A 23,645-nucleotide genomic window follows, 5' to 3' on the forward strand; every position below is an offset into this window, starting at 1 on the left:
AGTATAGCTTTAGCTTCAGAGATGACCATATGGTCAATGACAGTGTTGACTCCTCCGGAATCTCAAATCAGCAGTGTTACTGTATATGTTAGCTTCCCTGCTTTGGCGGTATCAGAACTGTAATATACGCAGCACCGTCTAAAGCTTGCAACATGGTACTAGGGTCCTAATTGCAATTTTTTCTTCATTGGCCATTGACAGTAGAAACTGGATCAAGACTGGACCCCCTGAGCTTCAATCAGAGCTCCATCACATCATCTCCTACTGCGGCCACAAATGGTGCGTGCCACCGGCCAAGTATCAAATGCAGATATATATATATATATATATATATATATATATACACATATACACTCACTGGCCACTTTATTAGGTACACCATGCTAGTAACGGGTTGGACCCCCTTTTGCCTTCAGAACTGCCTCAATTCTTCGTGGCAGAGATTCAACAAGGTGCTGGAAGCATTCCTCAGAGATTTTGGACCATATTGACATGATGGCATCACACAGTTGGCGCAGATTTGTCGGCTGCACATCCCTGATGCGAATCTCCCGTTCCACCACATCCCAAAGATGCTCTATTGGATTGAGATCTGGTGACTGAGGAGGCCATTTGAGTACAGTAAACTCATTGTCATGTTCAAGAAACCAATCTGAGATGATTCGAGCTTTATGACATGGCGCATTATCCTGCTGAAAGTAGCCATCAGATGTTGGGTACATTGTGGTCATAAAGGGATGGACATGGTCAGCAACAATACTCAGGTAGGCTGTGGCGTTGCAACGATGCTCAATTGGTACCAAGGGGCCCAAAGAGTGCCCAGAAAAAATTCCCCACACCATGACACCACCACCACCAGCCTGAACCGTTGATACAAGGCAGGATGGATCCATGCTTTCATGTTGTTTACGCCAAATTCTGACCCTACCATCCGAATGTCGCAGCAGAAATCGAGACTCATCAGACCAGGCAACGTTTTTCCAATCTTCTACTGTCCAATTTCGATGAGCTTGTGCAAATTGTAGCCTCAGTTTCCTGTTCTTAGCTGAGAGGAGTGGTACCCAGTGTGGTCTTCTGCTGCTGTAGCCCATCTGCCTCAAAGTTCGACGCACTGTGCGTTCAGAGATGCTCTTCTGCCTACCTTGGTTGTAACGGGTGGCAATTTGAGTCACTGTTGCCTTTCTATCAGCTCGAACCAGTCTGCCCATTCTCCTCTGACCTCTGGCATCAACATGGCATTTCCGGCCACAGAACTGCCGCTCACTGGATTTTTTTTCTTTTTCGGACCATTCTCTGTAAACCCTAGAGATGGTTGTGCGTGAAAATCCCAGTAGATCAGCAGTTTCTGAAATACTCAGACCAGCCCTTCTGGCACCAACAATCATGCCACGTTCAAAGGCACTCAAATCACCTTTCTTCCCCATACTGATGCTCGGTTTGAACTGCAGGAGATTGTCTTGACCATGTCTACATGCCTAAATGCACTGAGTTGCCGCCATGTGATTGGCTGATTAGAAATTAAGTCTTAACACACAGTTGGACAGGTGTACCTAATAAAGTGGCCAGTGAGTGTATATATATATATATTGTGGGGATGTGGCTCGCTTAGGTGCAGCGGGAGACAAATATGAGACAGGTTCTTCAACAGTGCTTGCGGTTTATTCACGGCATAAACGCACAAGGCAACGTAACACCAAACAAATAGCCTTTTAGCTCAGGCAAAATAACACAAAATGTCCGTAGTTGTAGACTCAGAGCAGGAGTCTCAGCACACATGGGAGGCTTAGTCCTCCCCACACACAACTCCCTGGTTCAGGAGCAGGCCACATTATAAGGCTGTAGCCACACCCACAAACTCAGCAGCTGACTGGTCACCTGACTGTGACCTCACCACAGGTCCTTCAAACAACCACAATAATAATATCTGGTACGCTTTACTTATGCCTTACATTATAGAGACAAGCCATTTATGAGGCACATATCTCCCATCAATTACACGACCCTTAGCCCTGCCACATACCTCCCCCCTCTGCCTAAAGCCGTGGGGCTTGGCACTTTCACCTACCAGGCAAGGGATTCTGGAGAGGGCATCGGCATTCCCATGTAGCTTCCCGGCCCTATGCTCTACATGGAAGCTGAAGTCTTGTAGGGCTAAGAACCAGCGGGTGACCCTAACATTCTTGCCCTTTGTTTCCCTCATCCACCTGAGTGGGGCATGGTCGGATATTAATCTAAACTTCCGTCCCACCAGGTAGTACCGTAATGTGTCCACTGCCCATTTTATGGCCAAACACTCCTTCTCTACAACTGAGTAATTTCTCTCACAAGGAGTCAACTTCCTACTCAAGTAGAGAACAGGATGCTCCTCCCCACGTATCTCTTGGGAGAGGACTGCTCCTATCCCGACATCTGAGGCATCTGTCTGGAGGACAAATTCACGTTTAAAGTCTGGGGCCACCAAAACGGGTTGCTTGCAAAGAGCTCCCTTCATTTCTTGGAAGGCTGACTCTGCTTCTTCGGACCAGCTGACCATCACTGACTTCGTCCCCTTAAGCAGATCAGTTAGAGGTGCAGCCATTGTGGCGAAGTTTGGGATGAACCTCCTGTAATATCCCACAATCCCCAGGAAAGCTTTAACTTGCTTCTTTGACACAGGTCTCGGCCATGTCTGAATTGCTTCCACTTTATTGATTTGGGGTTTGATCTCGCCACGCCCCACTACATATCCGAGGTACTTGGCTTCTTCTCTCCCCAAGGCACACTTCTTCGGGTTTATTGTAAACCCCGCCTCTCTTAGAGCATCAAACACTGCTTGGACCTTCTCCAGGTGAGTCTCCCAGTCCGGGGTAAAGATGACGATATCATCTAGATATGCGGCAGCATATAGCTTATGAGGCGCAAGGATTCTATCCATCGCCCTCTGGAAGGTTGCTGGAGCTCCCTGTAGGCCAAACGGCATCCAGACATACTGGAAGCACCCGTCTGGTGTGGAGAATGCCGTCTTCTCCTTGGCTTCCTGTGCCATGGGAATCTGCCAATATCCCTTTGTCAGATCCAAAGTGGTTATGTATCTGGCCGGTCCAAGTCTCTCGATGAGCTCATCAACGCGTGGCATGGGATAAGCGTCGAACTTGGAGACCTCATTCAGCTTTCGGTAATCGTTGCAGAACCTCCATTCACCATCAGGTTTTGGGACCAGGACAATCGGGCTTGACCAGCCGCTCTTGGATTCCTCAATGACCCGGAGCTTCAACATACGCTGCACCTCCTTGGAGATTACCTCTCGCCGGGCCTCAGGAATACGATAGGGTTTCACGTTCACCCGCACATGTGGCTCGGTCAGAATTTCGTGCTCCACCACCTTCGTGCTCCCCGGCAACTCTGAGAAGAGGTCGCGGTTTTTCTGGAGTAACTCCCGGCACTGCTGTTTCTGGGCCTTCGACAGAGTCTCCGCTATGGTAACGGCTCCAACCTCCCCTTCTAGGTTGCCCAGCAAGCACGGAGTTACCCCTGGCTCTCTATCTTGCCATGGCTTGATAAGGTTAATATGGTAAACCTGGTATGGCTTCCGTCTTCCGGGTTGGTGGATCTTGTAGTTTACGTCTCCCAGCTTCTCCACCACCTCATATGGCCCTTGCCACTTGGCCAAGAACTTACTTTCCACCGTCGGGATTAGCACGAGAACTCGGTCTCCCGGATTGAACTGCCTCGCTCTGGCTGACCGGTTGTAGACCCTGGCCTGAGCCTCTTGTGCCTGGCGGAGATGTTCTTTAACAATGGGCATCACCTTCGCAACCCTCTGCTGCATCAGTGCCACATGCTCAATGACGCTTCTGTGGGGCGTGACTTCGGCTTCCCAGGTTTCCTTGGCTATATCTAGGAGACCTCGTGGATGCCGGCCGTACAGAAGCTCGAAGGGGGAGAACCCCGTGGAGGCCTGGGGAACTTCACGGATAGAAAACAGTAAATACGGTAGGAGACAATCCCAGTCTCTACCATCTTCCTCTATGACTTTTCTCAGCATGCTCTTCAGTGTCTTGTTAAACCTCTCAACAAGGCCATCTGACTGCGGATGGTACACTGAAGTCCTTAACTGGGAAATTTGCAAGACTCTGCACAATTCTCTCATCACTTTGCTCATAAAAGGTGTCCCCTGGTCGGTCAGGATCTCCTTCGGCAAACCCGTCCGGGAAAACACATGGACCAGCTCACGGGCTATACTCTTCGCGGAGGAGTTTCTCAGGGGAATGGCCTCAGGATAGCGTGTGGCATAGTCCAGGATGACTAATATATACTGATGCCCCCGAGCTGATTTAACTAAGGGACCGACCAAGTCCATGGCAATTCTCTCAAATGGCACCTCAATAATGGGCAGTGGCACAAGAGGGTTCCGAAAATGAGATGTGGGGGCAGTTAACTGACATGTCGGGCAGGACCTGCAATAGTTTACTATTTCCCGGTGACACCCAGGCCAATAGAACCTCTGTACAACCCGTTCCTGGGTTTTTTCCACCCCCAGGTGTCCCCCCAAGATGTGTGAATGGGCCATGTCCAACACTTTTCGTCCATAGGGGCCTGGTACTATTAACTGCTCTGCCACCTCCTCCCTTATTTTCGTGACCCGGTACAACAATTCCCCACTCAACATAAAATGGGGAAACCTTGTGTCTGCTCCTGGCTCTTGTGCAACCCCATTAATGACGGTGACATTGTTAAAGGCTTCCCTTAGTGTGGGGTCCCTATGTTGGGCAGTCCCAAAATTCTCCCCGGCCACCCCTAACTCCAGGATGTCAGGTACAGGGGACCCTTCCTCTTCATCCCCAACAAGGACACATAAAGGAAAGTCGTCTGCCTCTGGTGGTGGCGATACCTCAGTGGGTTGGATTGGTTCCCTGCTCTTGCTAGCACACTCAGAACCCCTCCCCCACAGATCCCAAAACAGACAGAAATCCCGGCCAATAATTATGGGATGCAACAAGTCTCGAACAACACCAACTTCATGCGACTCGGTGCCATGTGCCGTTTCAGTCTAAACCCTAGCCATAGGGTAGTCCTTTGCATCGCCATGTATGCACCGAACACCAATCTTTTTACCCGGGAGTATGTTTAGTGGAAAACTGGCCCTCACAAGGGTCACCAAGCTCCCGGAGTCCAGAAGCGCCATTGCTGCTCGACCGTTCACCTTCACGGGACACGCTTGTGGCCCCTTGTTAGGTAGCGAGTTCACACTGCAAGCTGGATATGCGTAGTATGAACTACGGCGTCCCATGCTGCAGTCCATCTGCTCGGTGGTCTGGGGACAATGGGCCGCTATATGTCCTGGCTCATGACATTTCCAGCAAATAACACCCGAGAGGACCTTGGGCACCGCCTCCCCCACCCCTTTTGACCTTGGACGCACCATGCCTTTTTGTGACTCCGCCCCCTGCTGGGACCCCCAATACGGAATGGGCTGCTTCCCCAGGGAACCTTCCATCCCCTGGTATCTCTCAACTAGCCCAACCAGTTCATCAGCATTTTGGGGATCACCCTGGGCAACCCAAGTCTGTAGAGGTCTCGGCAGAGAATGCACAAACCGATCCATCACAACTCGCTCTACCATCTGTGCCGGGGAAGCCAATTCTGGCTGCAGCCATTTCTGGACCAGGTGCAACAGGTCAAACATTTGGGAGCGCGGGGGTTTGTCCCGGTGATAGGCCCAACGATGCACTCTCTGTGCCCTGGTAGTCATTGTTACCCCCAAGCGGGCGAGAATTTCCGCTTTTAATTTGGGATACTCTCTGGCATCTTGTACCGTCAGGTCAAAGTACGCCTTCTGGGGCTCCCCCGTTAGGTATGGGGCCAGTACCTCCGCCCACCGCTCTGGCTGAAGTTTTTCCCTCTCAGCCACCCTTTCAAACACCGTCAGGAAGGCCTCAACATCATCCTCAGGGGTCATTTTCTGTAATGCGCGTCTTACCGCCTTCTCGACGTCGGTGGCATCAGCCCGACCTGGGGTTGGGGCGCTCGTCCTGCCCTCCTGGATGGCGGTTGCCAGAAGCTGCATCTGCTGCCGTTGTTCTTGCTGGCTCTGCTGGAACTGCTGCCGCTACTCCTGCTGGCCTTGCTGGATCTGCTGTAACAACAGCTTGTTGGTTTCCTGCTGCAGTGCCTGGGACTGGACCAGGTGTTTCATGAGGTCCTCCATGATTCCCGGCAGTACTTGTTGCCCCGCTGCAAACTTCACCCAGGACATGCAGCAACTGTCTCAAGTCTCTGCTGGGACCGCTGCCCGCATTCTCCACCAATTGTGGGGATGTGGCTCGCTTAGGTGCAGCGGGAGACAAATATGAGACAGGTTCTTCAACAGTGCTTGCGGTTTATTCACAGCATAAACGCACAAGGCAACGTAACACCAAACAAATAGCCTTTTAGCTCAGGCAAAATAACACAAAATGTCCGTAGTTGTAGACTCAGAGCAGGAGTCTCAGCACACATGGGAGGCTTAGTCCTCCCCACACACAACTCCCTGGTTCAGGAGCAGGCCACATTATAAGGCTGTAGCCACACCCACGAACTCAGCAGCTGACTGGTCACCTGACTGTGACCTCACCACAGGTCCTTCAAACAACAACAATAATAATATCTGGTATGCTTTACTTCTGCCTTACATTATAGAGACAAGCCATTTATGAGGCACATATCTCCCATCGATTACACGACCCTTAACCCTGCCACAATATATATATATATATATAACTCCGACAATAGCATTACTCACATTTTAAATTAAAAAAAATTCAGGACATCTGCAACACAGTCAATTAGAAAAGTTATTTCTTTTCCTTATTTCTTCGAAGTGATTTAACAGAAATCCTAATTTCTGCCATTGCCTACAAGGCAAATGATCTGTGTCCTCCCCGGGAGGTAAAGGAATTAATTTCCTCTCTATAAATGTCACAATGGTTTGTATATTTTCAATGTTAATAAACATTAGGTTTTGTCTCTGCGAGAGATTATCTGAGAAAATAAAACTATCTCCACGTATATAAATAAACCACAATGTAGAGATCAGAACGAGACACTTTATAGAAGGGAAGAAGACCTAAATGGACGACATCCTGTTTATACACCACCGAGCCATAACCGCTGGGATCACTTCTATAAATCCTTATAAATTCTAGGATTTTACTGTCTTGGATTTAACATGTTTTCAATGTAAATTCCCATAGAAAAGTCCACTTGCTCATGAAGTGATGGCTCAGGACTGCCGATAGCAATAAAAAGTGGAGCGTCTGTATTTTTTTTTTTCAGGTTCTCCATAAATCATAAAAGGGGATGTGTCACAGGGATATCCCCTGTCCATCAGCTTTTTAGGTCATATGAACATTATAAAGGGGGTTCATGGATGCTCATGTGACCCCATCACCTCCATGTATTAGGGGATCACTAATTCTTTTAAACGGCCGGCAGGCAGTCCTACATTTCCCATAGAGGGGAAAATCAGTGGCCGGATGTGGCGTTACCAGTGTGAGACATGTAATGACTGACAGTCTGCTCTCCTGATCTACATGTCTCACACTGGTAACTCCCCTTTTCATTTACAATAAGGTCTGGAGGCAGATTCTCGGGGAGATCTATGTCCGGCCCATAGATCTTAACAGCTCATTTACATATTAAGAAAATATGGATAAAATGATATCAAGGTATCATTTTATTCAACTTTCTAAGACTTAAATGTCCATAAAGACAGCTTAGGAGGGTGGATCCTACTGACAGATTTTGTTCATTTTGATCATTCCCTTTCTGTAAGATTTACTTCACGCTTTGAAAACTAATTGGCGATTCAGTTCATTTTGCATGTCTCAGCCGAAAGATACTCCCACGTGATCACACTAGCGGCTCAAAATATCAAATCCTCGGGAATTCTAATAAGTTTGATTGTACGGTAAGCACATTTCTGTGTGTTACTGCAGTCGCTCTGCTCCTTCTTTCAGCCCATAGGGCTGAAGTCTGCACCTTGCATGTGACATGCACGCTGCTGCACCAGGCACAGTGTGTCGCCTTTCCAGTGTCTTATCTCTAAATCTTTGTCTCTTTACAATCCTGCTCCTAATTTTCATCTATATCATTACAGTTAGACTCTGACAACACTTCACCTTTGTGATGTCCTTGTAAAGTATCCAGTGATATGTAGATACCAAAGCTGCTGCGGGAGTAATTTATAAAGCCAACATGGTGGACAGACGCTGGACTATTATAATTCGTGGTGGCACAAGAGGAAAATAGAAGAACATTGTGATAATGTCGGCTAAGTTAGGAGATGTTGGCCATCATTTCATGCATCTGCTGAGGGATCTCTTACTTACCTCTGTAGCTATAGTCGTAGGCAGAGTCACCCACTTTGGTCTTTTTCTCTCCAGCAAGGTTTCTGATAATGCTCCGGAAGGAATAGCCTTTAAATATTTCCACGACGTTGGCACTGAAGACCTGCCCTGAATACAAATACAATTATTTCATGAAACATTTAATATAAATGATAGTTCTATTAATTTAAAATTGTTATTTCAACAAACTTTGCATAAATTAATAGTACAAGTGACTATAAGACATTTGTAATATATTTTATAAGATAAATATTTTTCTTTCTCCACTTATAAGCCACTTCTCCCCCCTCCTGATCTCATCATCCACTCTAAAAAAAACAACCAAAATCCTACTTGCTCAAGACAAGACAGGCTGAGACCTCGTTGGCATGCATGGACTTTTAAGTCTGCAGTCACACTTAGTTGCCACCTGCTGCTTTGATTTACTTGGCTATCTTTGTTCTACAGTGTATAGTCATTGATTGTAGGGACGCAGGTGAAATATTTCAGTTGTGTTTCTAGTAGGTGTTTTATCTCAGCTCTGTGTTGGACTCACAGTTACACTGCTCAGTGCTGTTTTATAATGTCCTTTATGCTACTGCTGCTTCTGAACATGTGCTAAATAGAGACATTTTATTCTGAAAAATCAGAAGAGCAGATACTCTTTAAAAGAGAATATGTCAGCAGGTTTTTGCTCTGAGAGCAACACAATGTAGGGCAGACAGAGATGTATCCCTTACTGGACTGCTTGCTGCAATTTTGATAAAATCGCTATTTCCTCTGCTGTAGATATAGCAGTGCTCAGAACGCTGGGCCCTGTATATCCCCACCCACACCCCTGATTGGCAGCTTGCTGTGTACACTGTCAGCAAGCTACCAATCAGTGGTGAGGGTGGGGTTACACAGATTAGCCTGACTGGCCTGCATGTGACACCTGGTCCTATAGTGATCATCTGCTGCAGATAAAACACTGATTGTAATTAAACTACAGCACACAGCCTAGTAAGTGACATATCCATGGAATCAGATTATCTTCCCCTTCATTACGCTGCACTTAGATTCAGAAGCTAAAAACTGCTGACAGATTCCCTTTAAGGTAAATGGACACCAAATACTACAAATGTAGAAACTTTTAATAAATCAGTTTTATTTAGGTTTAATTGTGGAATTATCTTGTAACCCCGATGTAAATTCCATATTTATGGGCTTGCTATCTGACCATCAGGACATCCTCAGATGTACTAGTATATGATGATGTCATGCTGTAGGATGGATTGCCCTAATGATAAAAAAGGATTTCTGGATCAAGTGGTATTGCCCCAACGAGCATGAATACATCACTGTCTGATTAATATGATATTAGTGCACCTCTTAGGTCGTATAACACAGACGAGGATCGCATCGGAATGCTTGGACTGGCTGGCGGCTCTCCTGACCCAAGCGTGACAGCAAATCAACCATATAAGCTTCTTGCTAATGATTTACATCAAACAGATGGTAGACGGCCATGTTTTTTGACTCCAAATCAGAAATATATAATTTTCCCTTTGTGGAAAGAGAACATATAATTCCAATTCCCCCTGGTAATAGCAGTACCTGGATAAGCTGTCCTGTGTGTATACATGAGGAACAACAATATATATGTACATTATATGACTTGCAACCTACACTATTTTTTTATACATGTACACTTTTTTTTTTACTGCTCATTTTTTTCCTAAATGCGCAGTTAAGCAACTTTTTAATAATTTTGCTGCCGTAGAAAGTCTGTTATCTAGCTCAGTTCTTTGCAAAAACGTTACAAATCCATTAGAACTCCTGCTTATGGTTCTGACAGCTCTCTCTGCATTCTCACTCACTTCTCTCAGTATTAGGCCACGTTCCCACGTTCAGTATTCGGTCAGTATTTTACATCAGTATTTGTAAGCTAAATCCAGAAGTGGTGACATGTTTTTTATTATTATACTTTTCCTCTGATTGTTCCACTCCTGATTTTGGCTTACAAATACTTATTTAAAATACTGACCAAATACTGGCCTTAGAAGTAGCAACAGGTCAGGGATTTTACACAGATGTGCATGGTGTGAATGTAGAAAAGCATTTATGATATCAGGGAGGGCAGAGAGAAAAATGCTGTAGAAAAAAAGAAAAGTACATGAAGAAGAAATATTGCAGGAATGAAACTGTGCTGGTGTGCTGGTATATAAGATGGTGAACACATCAGTACTCTGGATACATATATACCTCACATCCAGCCTATATTACTGGGAGAAAAACTCCCTATAAAAAGAAAATGCAAATCTGAAACTTGGATCAGGCTGCAAACTCGATATATCTGGGAAGGAGGTGAAAATGAATGAGGGAATGACAATTACAGACTGAAATTATATTAACTATAGGTAACCACTGACATATAACCATCATTTTTTTTCCATGTCAAAGGTGTCCATAGCCTTAAAAGTTGTCATAGCAGTTATCTTCATCAATAAGAAATGCTGCTACCTTATAATCAATGAGGGACCAACCATCCCCAACAATAGTGAAAATGAAGGCATCCTTTATAGGTTTTCACTTATTGTCCCAGGATCCCTACCTTTCAGATCCCTATCTTTCTTAAAGTGATGGCATATTGTATTGGTGTGAGATCACCTTAAAAGATTGGAATACCCTTTCATTAGTAATACAGATATCATTGAGACAGGTGTGGCCATACCATATGTGACACCTGCGTGGCTCCACATTGGCCCAGTCAGGGGGCTCCCTTCAACTTTGAAATTACAGTCTACCATATTGAATGTATGTCACCTGCACCTCAAGAACATTTCTAGAATTCAACGTTTTCTTACCTTTGACTCTGCAAAAACTCTTCCTATTTCTCTTATTCATTCTCGTCTGGACTATTGCAACTCTCTACTAATTGATCCCCCTCTTGTTAAACTCTCCTCTCTCCAATCTATCGTGAATGTGGCAGCCAGCATCATAGTTCTGTCCAACTGCTACAACGATGCCTCCTCCCTGTGCAAGTCATTACACTGGTTACCCATCTGCTACAGAATCCAATATAAACTTATCTTTCTCAACCACAAATCTCTCCACAGTGCAGAATCACCCTAAATCTCCTGCCTCATCTCCGTCTATCACCCTATCGGTCCTCATTGTTCCGTTAATTACCTAAAACTAACGCCCTCTATAATCCGAATCTCCTACTCCCATTTCCATGATTTCTTTCATGCTGCACCAGTTTTCTGGAATGCACTACTCCAGACAATCCCAGTATTCACAGTTTCAAGTGCGCTCTAAAACACATTTCTTTAGACTGGCCTCTCTTCTCACCTGACTAATCTAGCTAACTATCCCCTGTTCTCTCTTCCATGCACTTTGTATTTGTAATTATACAGATACTGGATGCTGACCAGGCCATGCAGCTTTATTTGAATGCCCTATTTATTATACCGATGGCTCCTTTGGTGTTACCGCTCTTTCCTCATAGATTGCAAGCTCGCGAGCAGGATCCTCACTCCTCTTTGTATGGGTTGAACTATATGTTACTCTGTAATGTCTTATCTTGTTTGTACAAGTCCCTTCTAAAATGTAAAGTGCCGCAGAATACATTAGTGCTATAGATCTAAAAATTATTATATATTGTTATGGGACTAAATTTATGAATTTCACAGCTCACAGTTTTTAGGGGATTGTAAGAAATACAAAAAGGCTAGCGCCATGATGGGATAAGGAAGAGTAAAGAGTCCTATTTTGCTGTTGTGCAGGGGGTCTCTGCTGTGTAGGGGGTCTCTGCTGTGTAGGTCCCCCCAGGTAAAAGTTATGAACCAATAGGGGATGCAGACGCTGTAGTTACACCTGGGCTTTAGTGCCTGACGGGGCTCAATGGTCCCTCTACCCCATAACATGACATCAGTGCTGTAAGTGGTCCACGATAGGGGTGGGTGGTCCTAGTATAAGTCTTCCCTAGGAACCCAAGAGCTTTAAGTAACACCTCTGATTTAAGAGCTATTAAATCTGACCTGGTCAAATGGAGCCAATTCTTAACCACACATCTGTTACCTCTTTATGACCGGAAATGTGCAAATGGTAAAAAAAAAAAAAAAAAAAAAAAAGAGAAAAGGAAAAGTAAAGGAAAAAAGCAGATCAGCAATTGATGTGGCTGAATATGCAGTGTGAGAACACGAGGAGTCTGGAGAATGGTTCTCAGCAGGTGGAAGTAATATCCCATTGTTAATGACGAGCACAATTAAAGCAGATTTTATTTTAGTGCATGAAGTTGGTAATGGATCAACGGAGAATCTGTCCAGATCCCAAAATACATTCTACGGTCTGCAGTCACCTCGCACCACATAATTATCATATCCCATACACAAACTGCAGAGACCTTATACACGGTGCCAAGTTATCATTACAAGATTCCATCACGTTTTCTCCTTTTTGCACATCCAAAGCAAAAGCAGAATTAGATGTGTTACTAATGGAAATGTGTATCTGTTCATACAAATATGTGACTTTAAAGAAGCCCTCCTCCTCCTCCTCCCATAAAAGTTTTATCCTCTTAATATATTGCAGTCATCATATTATACAGCACTTTGTACTTACAATTGCTCATTTTGCCTTTCTACCCAGATAATTCTTCTCTTTTTGTATTAGGTCTATGACATCACATGATTAAAAACTGACTAGCTGAATCTTTTTAAAGGGAACCTGTCACCCCACCCTGGGCGTTTTTAACTATGAAGAGGATAAAAACTTTGATGGGAGGAATGCTTCTTTAAGGGATTTCTCAAAAGCAACACTGATCATCTATCCACAGAATAAGTGGAGGGTCAAGCGAGGGTCGGCTCCAGGTTTATGCATGCACCTAGAAGTCAGAGTCCCAGGGGGACCCTCTTCACTTTCGATTTTTCCTTCTCACCTTCCAACAAGTCTAACATTTTTCTGTTTGGTAGACAGAGTTGTAGGAGGGTCTGTTTTATTTTTGCAGTTGAGCTGTAGTTTGTAATGGTACCATATTGGGGCACATTCCATTTTTTTGCCTCTTTTATTCCAATTTTTGGCAGACAAAATGGCTAATAAACAGCAGAGCTGCATTTTTTTCAAGTGTTCACCGTATGATGATGTCAATTAAGTTACTTTTCATATTTTTTTTAAATTGTAATAATGTTCCTAGAAAAGTAGGTATAATACTTTGAACGGCTCCTATTACAGCAGTCAGTTTCAGGTGCACCCTTGCCCAGGATCCCCGGCAGGGATGCAGGTCCGACAGCTGATCCCACAAATTTGAGTCCCAGAGTCCCCTTCCAATACAGTACACATGTGCGGCCACCATTCCAGTCACTTCTGTAGGGGTACGGCTGCAGTAAGGAGCATGTGCCACCAGACAGTGTAGGGAGCGGTGGTCGCACATGTGCAGTACATTCACAGAGGACTTTGCCATCCTTATTCTCAAAATGTGCTGCCGCATTTCCTCTAAGGCAGCATAGGACCATCCCGAATAGGGTCACCTTGTTGTGGTGGGATGACTTTTATGCTTTTTTTTTTATCAATAACAATGTTTACTAAGAACCCTATGTTACTTATATGTACTATCATGTTTTACTTTCTTTTTTTTTGGCAGTGGACATTCACAGCCCAATTTATAGAATTAACCATTTTGTGGAACTGTCAAATGGGCGTCTTCTTGAGGACCACACCCCCTTGGATAACAAGACTAGAGATTTATAGCCAGGAAAGGTGGGCCATATCTCAGGAACGGAGACTGGCGGGAACAAAAGAAAAACATCGCCGGATTCTGGAGAACAGCGGCATTTACACCAGGCTACAAAATTAAATATTTAAGGTAAGTGACTACAAAAGGCCCCCTAGTACCATCAGAAAAAAATTGTTATATTAATGCAAACTTTAACATCAATGATTTCACTTTTTTTTTTCCACTTAAGGGAGTTGTATAGGACTGGAAAAACATGATGGCCTCTTTAAAAACACTGCCATGGCTAGTCATAGGTTTTGTCTGGTATTGCAGCTCAGTTCCATCAAAATGAACGTGGCTGAGCTACAATATTGCAGACATCCTAAAGCCAGACGTGGTGCTATTTTTGTAAGAAAGAAACCACATGGGTCTTCCCTTTAATGCATGGATAGTTATCGACATATTTTCCTAAAAAAAAAACCCTACATGTAAAGTTGGACAGCAGAAATATAAAACCTTGAATTTGTCTACATCAGTAAGAATGATATCCTGCCAGATATGTGGGTCTCTCCTGCTCGCTGACCCCATAACACATGCAATGGCATCCTAAAAGGATAGTTGGCTACAGAGCCAGCGCTCCCGATCACATCATGGCCAAGGACTACACCACACTGAAAACCGGGACCGTCCTGAATACGGAGCGCCGTGAGTCTGTCCCACGAGCTCGGCTCAGATGCAGTGTATTTAATTACATTGCTTACAAGAGGAAATACTGATAATCTGAGAGCAACAATGGAGCGGATAATCCGGTTACATAAGTCTTACCTTGCCAATAGAAGCTGCCGGGTCCTCCAACGGCGAGGTCTCCATTCTAGACAGAAGGGAAACAGCATTTATTATTATGTTACACAGGAGCGCGGCCCCGAGCCTCCGAACTAATGGAGATAGGGTAAAGCATCAACGTGCCAGGGGGACGGAGAGATGGATAGATAATAGATTAATAGATACATAATAGACAGACAAATAGATATATAGCTAATAGATAGATAGAAGATGGATAATAGATAGATGATAGATAGATAATAGATAGATAGATAATAGAAATATGGATAGATAATAGATGATAGATAATAGATAGCTAGATAGATAGATAGATAGATGATAGATAATAGGTAGATAATAGATAATAGATAGATAAATAGATGATAGATAATAGATAATAGATAGATGGATAGATAGATAATAGATAGATAACAGATAGATAGATAATAGATAGATAACAGATAGATAGATAATAGATAGATATGTCCAAAAAGATGAAGGCAGCACCTCAAAATCCAATATTCAGTGGTTTATTAACCCATTATCATGCTTTCTTCATCTTTCTGGACATACGCCGTGGTTTGGTGTTGCCTGGGAAGCCTTGCACCTATGGTCTATATATTTTTGCCTCTGCTAGTATGGCACCTATATCTTTGTGGATAGATGGATAAGCCAGATAGATCGATCAGGAATGGTAGACTATGACACATGAAGGGCCTGGATCATCATCTGAGATTTTTTTTTTTAAATAAAGAAGTTTCAGGGCGCTTCCTTCAGAGGATCTTTGACCCAATTTGGAGCAAGAAGGTTATAAAGCCAAATAACTGAGTATCTCTGATGTTAAATTAGATGATATTTTATTGGCTAAGTAAAATGCTAAATTTAAAAAAAAAAACAATTAAAACATTTTTTGTTATAAAAAAACACAACGCGTTTCGGCCGTGTAGGCCTTCATCAGGTGTATAAAAAATGATTTTGTTGTAAGCTATTTATACCCCATTTTCCTTGCTACTGGGTGTGGTTATAATAACTGAGGAACCAATCACTAATTATCAAACTCTTTAGCAGTTTTTTCCCCCTCTTCCTTTCTTTCCCACATTTTTTTTTAAGTCACTTTTCTTCTTTTTTTCTGACTTGTGGTATTTGTTGATATTTTTTTTCATCCATAGGGCGCACACAGTTCATGAATTTTGAGCAAAATAAAAAAGTGATTTTTGTTTTATTTTTTGCATATTTTTAGCCCCCCCCCAAAAAAAAAAAAAAAAGTTGCATGTGCCACGAAAATGCAGAAGAGTTTGCGCGAAAGTTTTAGAAATACATAAAATCACTTTTGGGGAGATGGCACTGGAATACACTTGTAATAAAATTTACAACTTTTTTTTTTTTAAAGTCAAAAATGAAGAATCAAACGAACACATCTGGGAACCATAGACTCAAAAAAAAAAAAAAAAAAAAAAAAGGGGAACACAAAGACTTCAATAAAGGCTCAAATAGTAAAAAGAAAATGTCACAAACAAAAAAAAAAGTTGCCAGAATAAGATGGTAAATGCAATAATGAAGTGAGTCTGAAGATTCCTCCAGCTCTTTTCCCTGAGTAGTAGTGAGTACTGATTAGCGTCATTTATTTCCACGGATTTAATCTCAGACGCGGGGTCCACCAGGGCGCTCATTTATGGGACTGATGGACATGTAAACCCTCATGTTTTTTTGCAGTATAACGTTACATTACGCACATTTTTTATGCATTTTTTATATATTCGATTGAATGGAGAAAAAAAAAATTTTTTTGTTGCACTAAATTAAAAACACACTGAAAAGAAGCAACAAAAACGCTCCATGCGAACAAGTCCTTAGTTTTCTTTTCTGTTCTTAGAAATCCCACGTTTGTAAACAGAGGGTAATATTTCCATAGATCTTATAACATCCCATGTAATACACTGAGATCAAGCAATAACAGCAGCTTTTCTAGAATTACAGAGCGGAGTCATCCGGGATCAGTATTGGAGCGTAAATGAGGCCACAATATATTGCCCAAGATGAAGAATAATGTGAAGCCGTACATAGCGCCTGACAGGTCGTGTAAATAAGCGTCAGATAAGCAGCGGTAATGTCCCTCATGTTCAGTTAAATATTTTCCCGAGTGGAGCCAGAAGGATCGTGTCCCAGGCGAGATCCTTCAGTGTCACAAGCAGCTGGCGTATGAGAAACCTTCCTCCTGATAATCCTCCCTGCCGCAACTGTGCGAGCTTAAGGTTTTCCAAAAATTGTCATGATTTATCTGGAGTTTCCAAATATTTATCCATTACCCTGTAATCATCAGTGTAGGACACACATACTGGAACAGCGGCTTAGTTTGCTCAGCTGATCACCACTCACACAGCTTTTTTTAACACCCCTCTCCCTAAACTTCCCAACTCCCATAACCCAGCAGCTATGGTGTCCTTTTTCACTAATATACGCAGAGATTATGTAGCTTGCTGACTCTTAAAATATATGAACACAATTGAGCCTTTTTCTTTTTTTACTCTAATGCAAGTATTTGGGGCGAAAAAAAAAATGCAGTGGATTGCAAAAGTATTATGGAAGAGTGGGCAGAAAAAAAGCCTTTACTTACACACAAAAATTGTAAGGCTCGTTTTGAGTTTGTCAAAAGACATGTTGGGGACTCCCCAAATATATGGAGGAAGGTGTTGTGGTCAGATGAGACCTAAATTTAACTTTTTAGCCACCAAGGTAAATGCTATGTCTGGTGCCAAACCTGCACAGATCTTCAAACAAGAACACCATCCCCATAGTGAAACATGGTGGTGGCAGCATCATGCTGTGGGGATGTTTTTTCGGCAGCAGGGACTGTGAAAATTGTCACAGTCAAGGTAAAGATGGATGGTGCGAAATACAGAGATATTCTTGAGCAAAAGCTGTTTCAGTCTGTCAGTGATTTGTGACCGGGATAGAGGTTCAACTTCAACTAGCATACTGCTAAAGCAACACTCAAGTGGTTTAAGGGGAAACGTGTAAATGTTTTGGAGTGCCCGAATCAAAGCCCACATCAGACCATAATCCAATTGAGAATCTGTGGTCAGACCCTAAGATTGCTGCTCACCAGAGGGAACCATCTAACGTGAAGGAGCTGGAGCAGTTTTGGGTTGAGGAATGGGTAAAAATCGCAGTGGCCAGATGTCGAAACCTCATAGAGACTTATCCAAAGCGACTTGGAGCTGCAATTGCTGCAAAACGAGGTTCTATAAAGTACTGACTTTAGTGGGTGAATAGTTAAACACACTGAAGTTTTCAGTTATTTTGTCCTATTTGTTGTTTGCTTCACAATAAAAGAAAACCAAATGTTTACAGTTTTAGGCATATTATTTAAATGAACTGATACAAACCCTCAAAAAACAGTAAAATTCCAGGTTGTGATGTATAAAAACACAAAAAATGTCGAGGGATGGGGGTGAATACTTTCACAAGACACTGTAATTTTTGGACATTGTTGACTTCAGAATGAATTAACTGAGAATCCATCAGTGAGCTTGTTCTGAAGGACAGTTTATAACTGTCTATTTCAATTCTTTTCTCAATTTACTGTATGGTCAAATGAGAGCTCAGGTCAGTTATGCACCTGCCCTGGTTCATTTAGATTTTTCTGCGCTTCATGACAGGCTTTGCGAGTTGCCTGGCGTGCCTCCATGTGTGGACACACACCTGTGTCTTACTATTAAGACTTGCTAGTAACGCTTCTAGTTGTCTGTGCACACTTCCTGTCCACAGTCATCAGGACGTCTCCTGGCTGTCTGTGGTTTCCCGTCCATGAATTACTTTTCTGCTGCTTCCAGTAACCTTGATACCTGTCAGTGGTTTCCAGGACTTCATGTGTTTGTCTGCGTCTTCCAGTAAGGCTGGTTTCACATTTGCGTTTTTTTTCGCGGTAATTTAGCGCTAAATAGCGCATGCGTTTTTTTTCCCTATACTTTGCATGGGATGCGCTTATGTGCGCATACACATGCGTTTGTACGCGTTTTACCGCGCATGCGTTTTTTTGCGGTATGCGCTCGGGCGCACAAAATGCAACTTGTTGCATTTTTTGTGCGTCCGATTTGCCTCAAAAAAATGCATGCGTGCGCAATGCGTTTTTTTACAGCAAGACACCCAATATAAGTCTATGGGTGCGCATATGTGCGCATTGGCATGCTTATGTATGCGTTTTTTTGCACATGCGTTTTTTTTTGTTAACCATGGAATTTAGGGGTTTGGGTTAGAGTTAGGGTTAGTTAAGGGGGTTTAGGGTTAGGGTTAGGGTCAGGGTTAGGGTTAGGGTCAGGGTTAGGGTTAGGGTTAGGGTTAGAGTCAGGGTTAGGGTTAAGTATGGTTTGGTTAAGGGTTAGGGTCAGGGTTAGGGTTAGGGTTAGGGTCAGGGTTAGGGTCAGGGTTAAGTATGGTTTGGTTAAGGGTTAGGGTTAGGGTCAGGGTTAGGGTTAGGGTCAGGATTAGGGTTAAGTATGGTTTGGTTAAGGGTTAGGGTTAGGGTCAGGGTTAGGGTTAGGGTTAGGGTCAGGGTTAAGTATGGTTTGGTTAAGGGTTAGGGTTAGGGTTAGGGTCAGGGTTAGGGTCAGGGTTAGGGTTAAGTATGGTTTGGTTAAGGGTTAGGGTCAGGGTTAGGGTTAGGGTCAGGGTTAGGGTTAAGTATGGTTTGGTTAAGGGTTAGGGTTAGGGTTAGGGTCAGGGTTAGGGTTAGGGTCAGGGTTAAGTATGGTTTGGTTAAGGGTTAGGGTTAGGGTTAGGGTCAGGGTTAGGGTTAGGGTCAGGGTTAGGGTCAGGGTTAGGGTTAAGTATGGTTTGGTTAAGGGTTAGGGTTAGGGTCAGGGTTAGGGTTAGGGTCAGGGTTAGGGTTAAGTATGGTTTGGTTAAGGGTTAGGGTTAGGGTTAGGGTCAGGGTTAGGGTTAGTAAAGTCATGGTTTGGGTTAGTGTGAGGGGCCACCTAATGTTGGAAAAAACCGCAAACGCGGTAAAAACGCACTAAAACGCATACAAACGCATAAAAACGCTGCGTTTTTTTCATGCATGCTCATAAAAATGCTTGAAAAAAACGCAGCAGTTGTATGCTTTTGTATGCGTTTTTCAATGCGTTTTTTTGCGGGAAAAACGCGCTGCAAAAAAAAGCAAGTGTGAAACAGGCCTAACTTTGCTACCTGTCAGTGGTTTCCAGGACTTTCCCTGTTAGTCTGTGGCTTCCAGTAACCTTGCTACCTGTCAGTGGTTTCCAGGACTTCACGTGTTTGTCTGCGGCTTCCAGTAACCTTGATATCTGTCAGTGTTCCTCAGGACTTCTGTTACACCCGGTCCCTGTCCTGGCGCGGCGCCCAGGTCTGCCACTGTTACACTTGGTCCCCGTCCTGGCGCTGCGTCCAGGCCTGCCGCTGCTCTCCGTTCTGGGCACTCACTTTGAGCCTCACATAGGCAGCAGCCGACCTCCTCTGGATCTCATGCTGCTGCTCAGCATTCAGGCCTCCCTCCTGCCTCCACCTCCTGGGGTCCTGTGAGGAGATCAGTAGCTAAGGCTATTAGGGCAAGTCCGCCCGCTCTCTTGCCTTCTTAAAGGGGCGGCGTGCATTATTCAAAAAGTGCAATTAACCAATGGCAGCGCAAAGGCTGCTGTTTCTGGCCTCTCCTCCATAGGGAGAGCGCCGGAGAAACGAATATCTATCATTGCTACATCCGGTTCTCATGCTAACCTGTCTGCGCTGCATCTGCAGTCTCTGTGCATTGTCTAATGCTCTCTGTCTCCACAGCATATCAGTATCCTGTGCTTCCTGGTTATATCTGCAACCATCTGGGCCTAAGCCATCCCGTTCCGCTAACAGCTATCCGTATCTGAGGACTGTGTGAAGGTCACTGGAACCGACTCCTTACCATCTACCCGGATCCAGGACCCAGCTCATTACGGACTCTGCTGTAACTACAGTTTTCCCTTTTGGTTTCGCTGGGACAGCTGCCATGTGTTCGGGGTCTAACTGGAGGTAGCACCTGTGTTCTCCGGGTATTCCATTCTGGCCCTGCCTGAGAGGCTGCACTACGGGTACCCGGGGCTCACTAGTCACGCACCCTTTGGAGCCCCCCCGGACCGTGGTCCCGAGGTTCCACTTAAAAAATAAAAACGAATGTGAACTTCACCATCTCTGCCTCTGCTTTCATTCGTTACAACTTCATTTGCTTGGGTGTGGTTTCCAGTAACCTTGCTGTCAATGGAGGACTTCACCTGTTTGTCGGCAGCTTCCTGTAACCCTGCTAACTGCCAGTGGTCTTCAGGACTTCCCGTTTGTCTGCGATTTCCAGTAACCTTGCTATCTGCGGCTTCCAGGATGTCTCCTGTCTGCTTGCGGCTTCCAGGACCCCTTTTAAACTTTGTTTGCCTCCAGTAACTCTGCTATCCATTTCCTGCGTGCAAAACCCACATGCTGCACCAGCACCTGTGGCACGTGTGTCCACCTGGACCTTGGGCTTAGAAGATCCACCTCACACAGTGTGCCCGCTTTGTGTAGCAAGCTCCACTTTGATGTGGTCTGTTATCATAATTCAGATTAGGTTCAGTTAGCCCTACTGAAAAAAGGGCCAGTTAAGCCCTCAAATTGCAAACGTGACTGGCACAATGTGTGGCTCAGTGCGTTCGTCCATCAGTCCGTGTGGAAAATCAGCATTGGCTCACGGTCTATATCGGATCACATAGACATCACACAGACCAATTATATGCTCCTAAAACAGATACAAACTTCCCCTTGTAAACAAGCTCCCTGAAAGGTTCTCAGCTAACTCCTTTTGTAACCGGCAATAAGCAGAGAAACAAACAGCCTTAAAAGCCAAATGGTTGAAAACTCAACCGCAAAAATTATTTGTAGCTTAAAATACATGCATAAAAAGAGGATATGTCACCAGATCAAAATATGCCAGTGTGTCCTCTTTTTTTTTTTTTATAACCGTTGCGCCCCTCAATATATATATATTTTTTATTTAAATCCATCATATGGCTCCAAAGATATATTGCTCATTATTGAAGACTTTGCATGTTAACAAGTGGATTCCATTATTTAAGGGGTTCTTCGGCTTTTTTTTTTTTTTTTTAAAGTGGACCAGGGAAAGGCGCTGGGATAAAAGTAGGAAAAAAGATAAACACACCCAAAGAATCTGTTCCCTGCTCCAGCGCTGCCAATCCAGCGGTCTTTGGTGGACCAGAAGCCATGAAATCATAACCCCCAGACACCTGAGTGATGCTGCTACTGATTGACTGTAGTGTTAGATGACTGGTGCTCGGGATTTAGATCAGTATATATATATTTTTTTTTTATCCTGATTGCTTCCCATTGTCATTTTTTTAAAACTGGAAAGCCCTTTAACTTCTCCATACAAATTAGAAAAAGTTCTAAAGACAGAAGAACCAATTATGTAGAATTTCAGCTCCTGATTCTTTTAGCCTCCAAAATAGAGTGATGGGGAATTTGTAACTCTTTTATCTGTCTTTTATTGAGCTCCTTGCTGCTGATTTATGACCACATCAAAGTTCCCCTCAACTTTGATGTGGTCTATAGTTATAAATCAGCCCCAGGGGAGCTCAGAATAAGACATTTAAAATGGGTTTTCAAGACTATGAATTCCCTTTAACATGAAATCTGTGCTACTTTTGAGACTATTCGTATACGAGCAACATTTCGTAATGTTTTTCTCGTCTTGTATTTTCAAAAATATTACTGAAAAACTATACCTTATAGAAATCCAAACTGAATCCCGCTTGACAGTACCCTTGTCCCGCTGGGTCAGCATTTTCTGGCAAAAGAAAAAGAATGTTTGACAATTATTTTATTTATGTTGCTTAAAAGCATGTACCGTATTTTGGTCTAAAAATGAGTTTTGTGATTGGGTTTCTCTATAAAGTTTTGCATCATTTTGCTTTTACAGTTTTTGTTTCCCTACGCATTGCTTAGTGCAGAATGAGTTAACAGAGAATATCGGCGATGGGGAGTTTGTAAGTCTTTTATCTGTCTTTTTCTGAGCTCTTCTTAGCTGATTTATGACCACATCAAAGCTCAGCACTGGTGTGGTCTATGGTCATAAATCAGCACAGAGGAGCTTAGAAAAAGACAGGTAAAACTTACAAACTCTCCGTCAGATCAAGCTCACTGGTGGATTCTTAAGGCCCCGTCTCACTAAGCGACTTACCAGCGATCCCGACACCGATATCAAGGTGTCAGGATCGCTGGTAAGTCGCTATGTGATCGCTGATGAGCTGTCACACAGACAGCTTCACCAGCGATCAGCACAGCGATGCCGAGCCCCCGGCATCGCTGGCCATCGCTGTAAAAAATAGAATCAAAATAAAAAATATAGTTATTCTCACCATCCGATGTCCCGCGCAGTCTTCCGGCCTCTCTCCACGCTCCGGTCCCAGTGATCCTTTGCATGAATGAAAGTGAGATGTCACGGTCTCGCGGGATAACAAAGTCTCGCGGTCATTCGTGCAAAGGATCACTGGGACCGGAGCGTGGAGAGAGGCAGGATGGCTGAACGGGACGTCGGAAGGTGAGAATAACTATATTTTTTATTTTTTTTATTATTTTTTACACCTGATCGCTGGTCTCCCGCTGTCACACACAGCGATGCGTGCTGGCCAGCGGGAGACCAGCGACCAAAGAAATGTCCAGAGGTTTCTTGCAGCGATCAGCGATACCGGCAGGGGGGCCGCTCGCTGATCGCTGTCACACACAGCGATCTCGCTGGTGAGATCGCTGTTACGTCA

At 44.0% G+C, this 23,645-nt stretch overlaps 1 protein-coding gene across 1 annotated transcript in view; it reads right to left on the bottom strand.

Moving 5' to 3' along the window:
• Positions 1–23,645, bottom strand: part of ITGA8 (integrin subunit alpha 8) — a 213,250-nt gene that overhangs the window by 135,256 nt on the left and 54,349 nt on the right. Inside the window, exons 5-7 of the mRNA XM_073581939.1 lie at positions 22,614–22,675; positions 14,866–14,911; positions 8,349–8,474 (exon numbers count right to left, since the gene is read on the bottom strand). Of these exons, the coding sequence (XP_073438040.1) occupies positions 8,349–8,474; positions 14,866–14,911; positions 22,614–22,675 (234 nt within the window). The remainder of the gene's footprint in view (positions 1–8,348; positions 8,475–14,865; positions 14,912–22,613; positions 22,676–23,645) is intronic.

Source organism: Dendrobates tinctorius, unplaced genomic scaffold, assembly GCF_039654945.1.
Source record: "Dendrobates tinctorius isolate UK_male_01 unplaced genomic scaffold, ASM3965494v1 ptg000070l, whole genome shotgun sequence".
Lineage (NCBI taxonomy): Eukaryota > Metazoa > Chordata > Amphibia > Anura > Dendrobatidae > Dendrobates > Dendrobates tinctorius.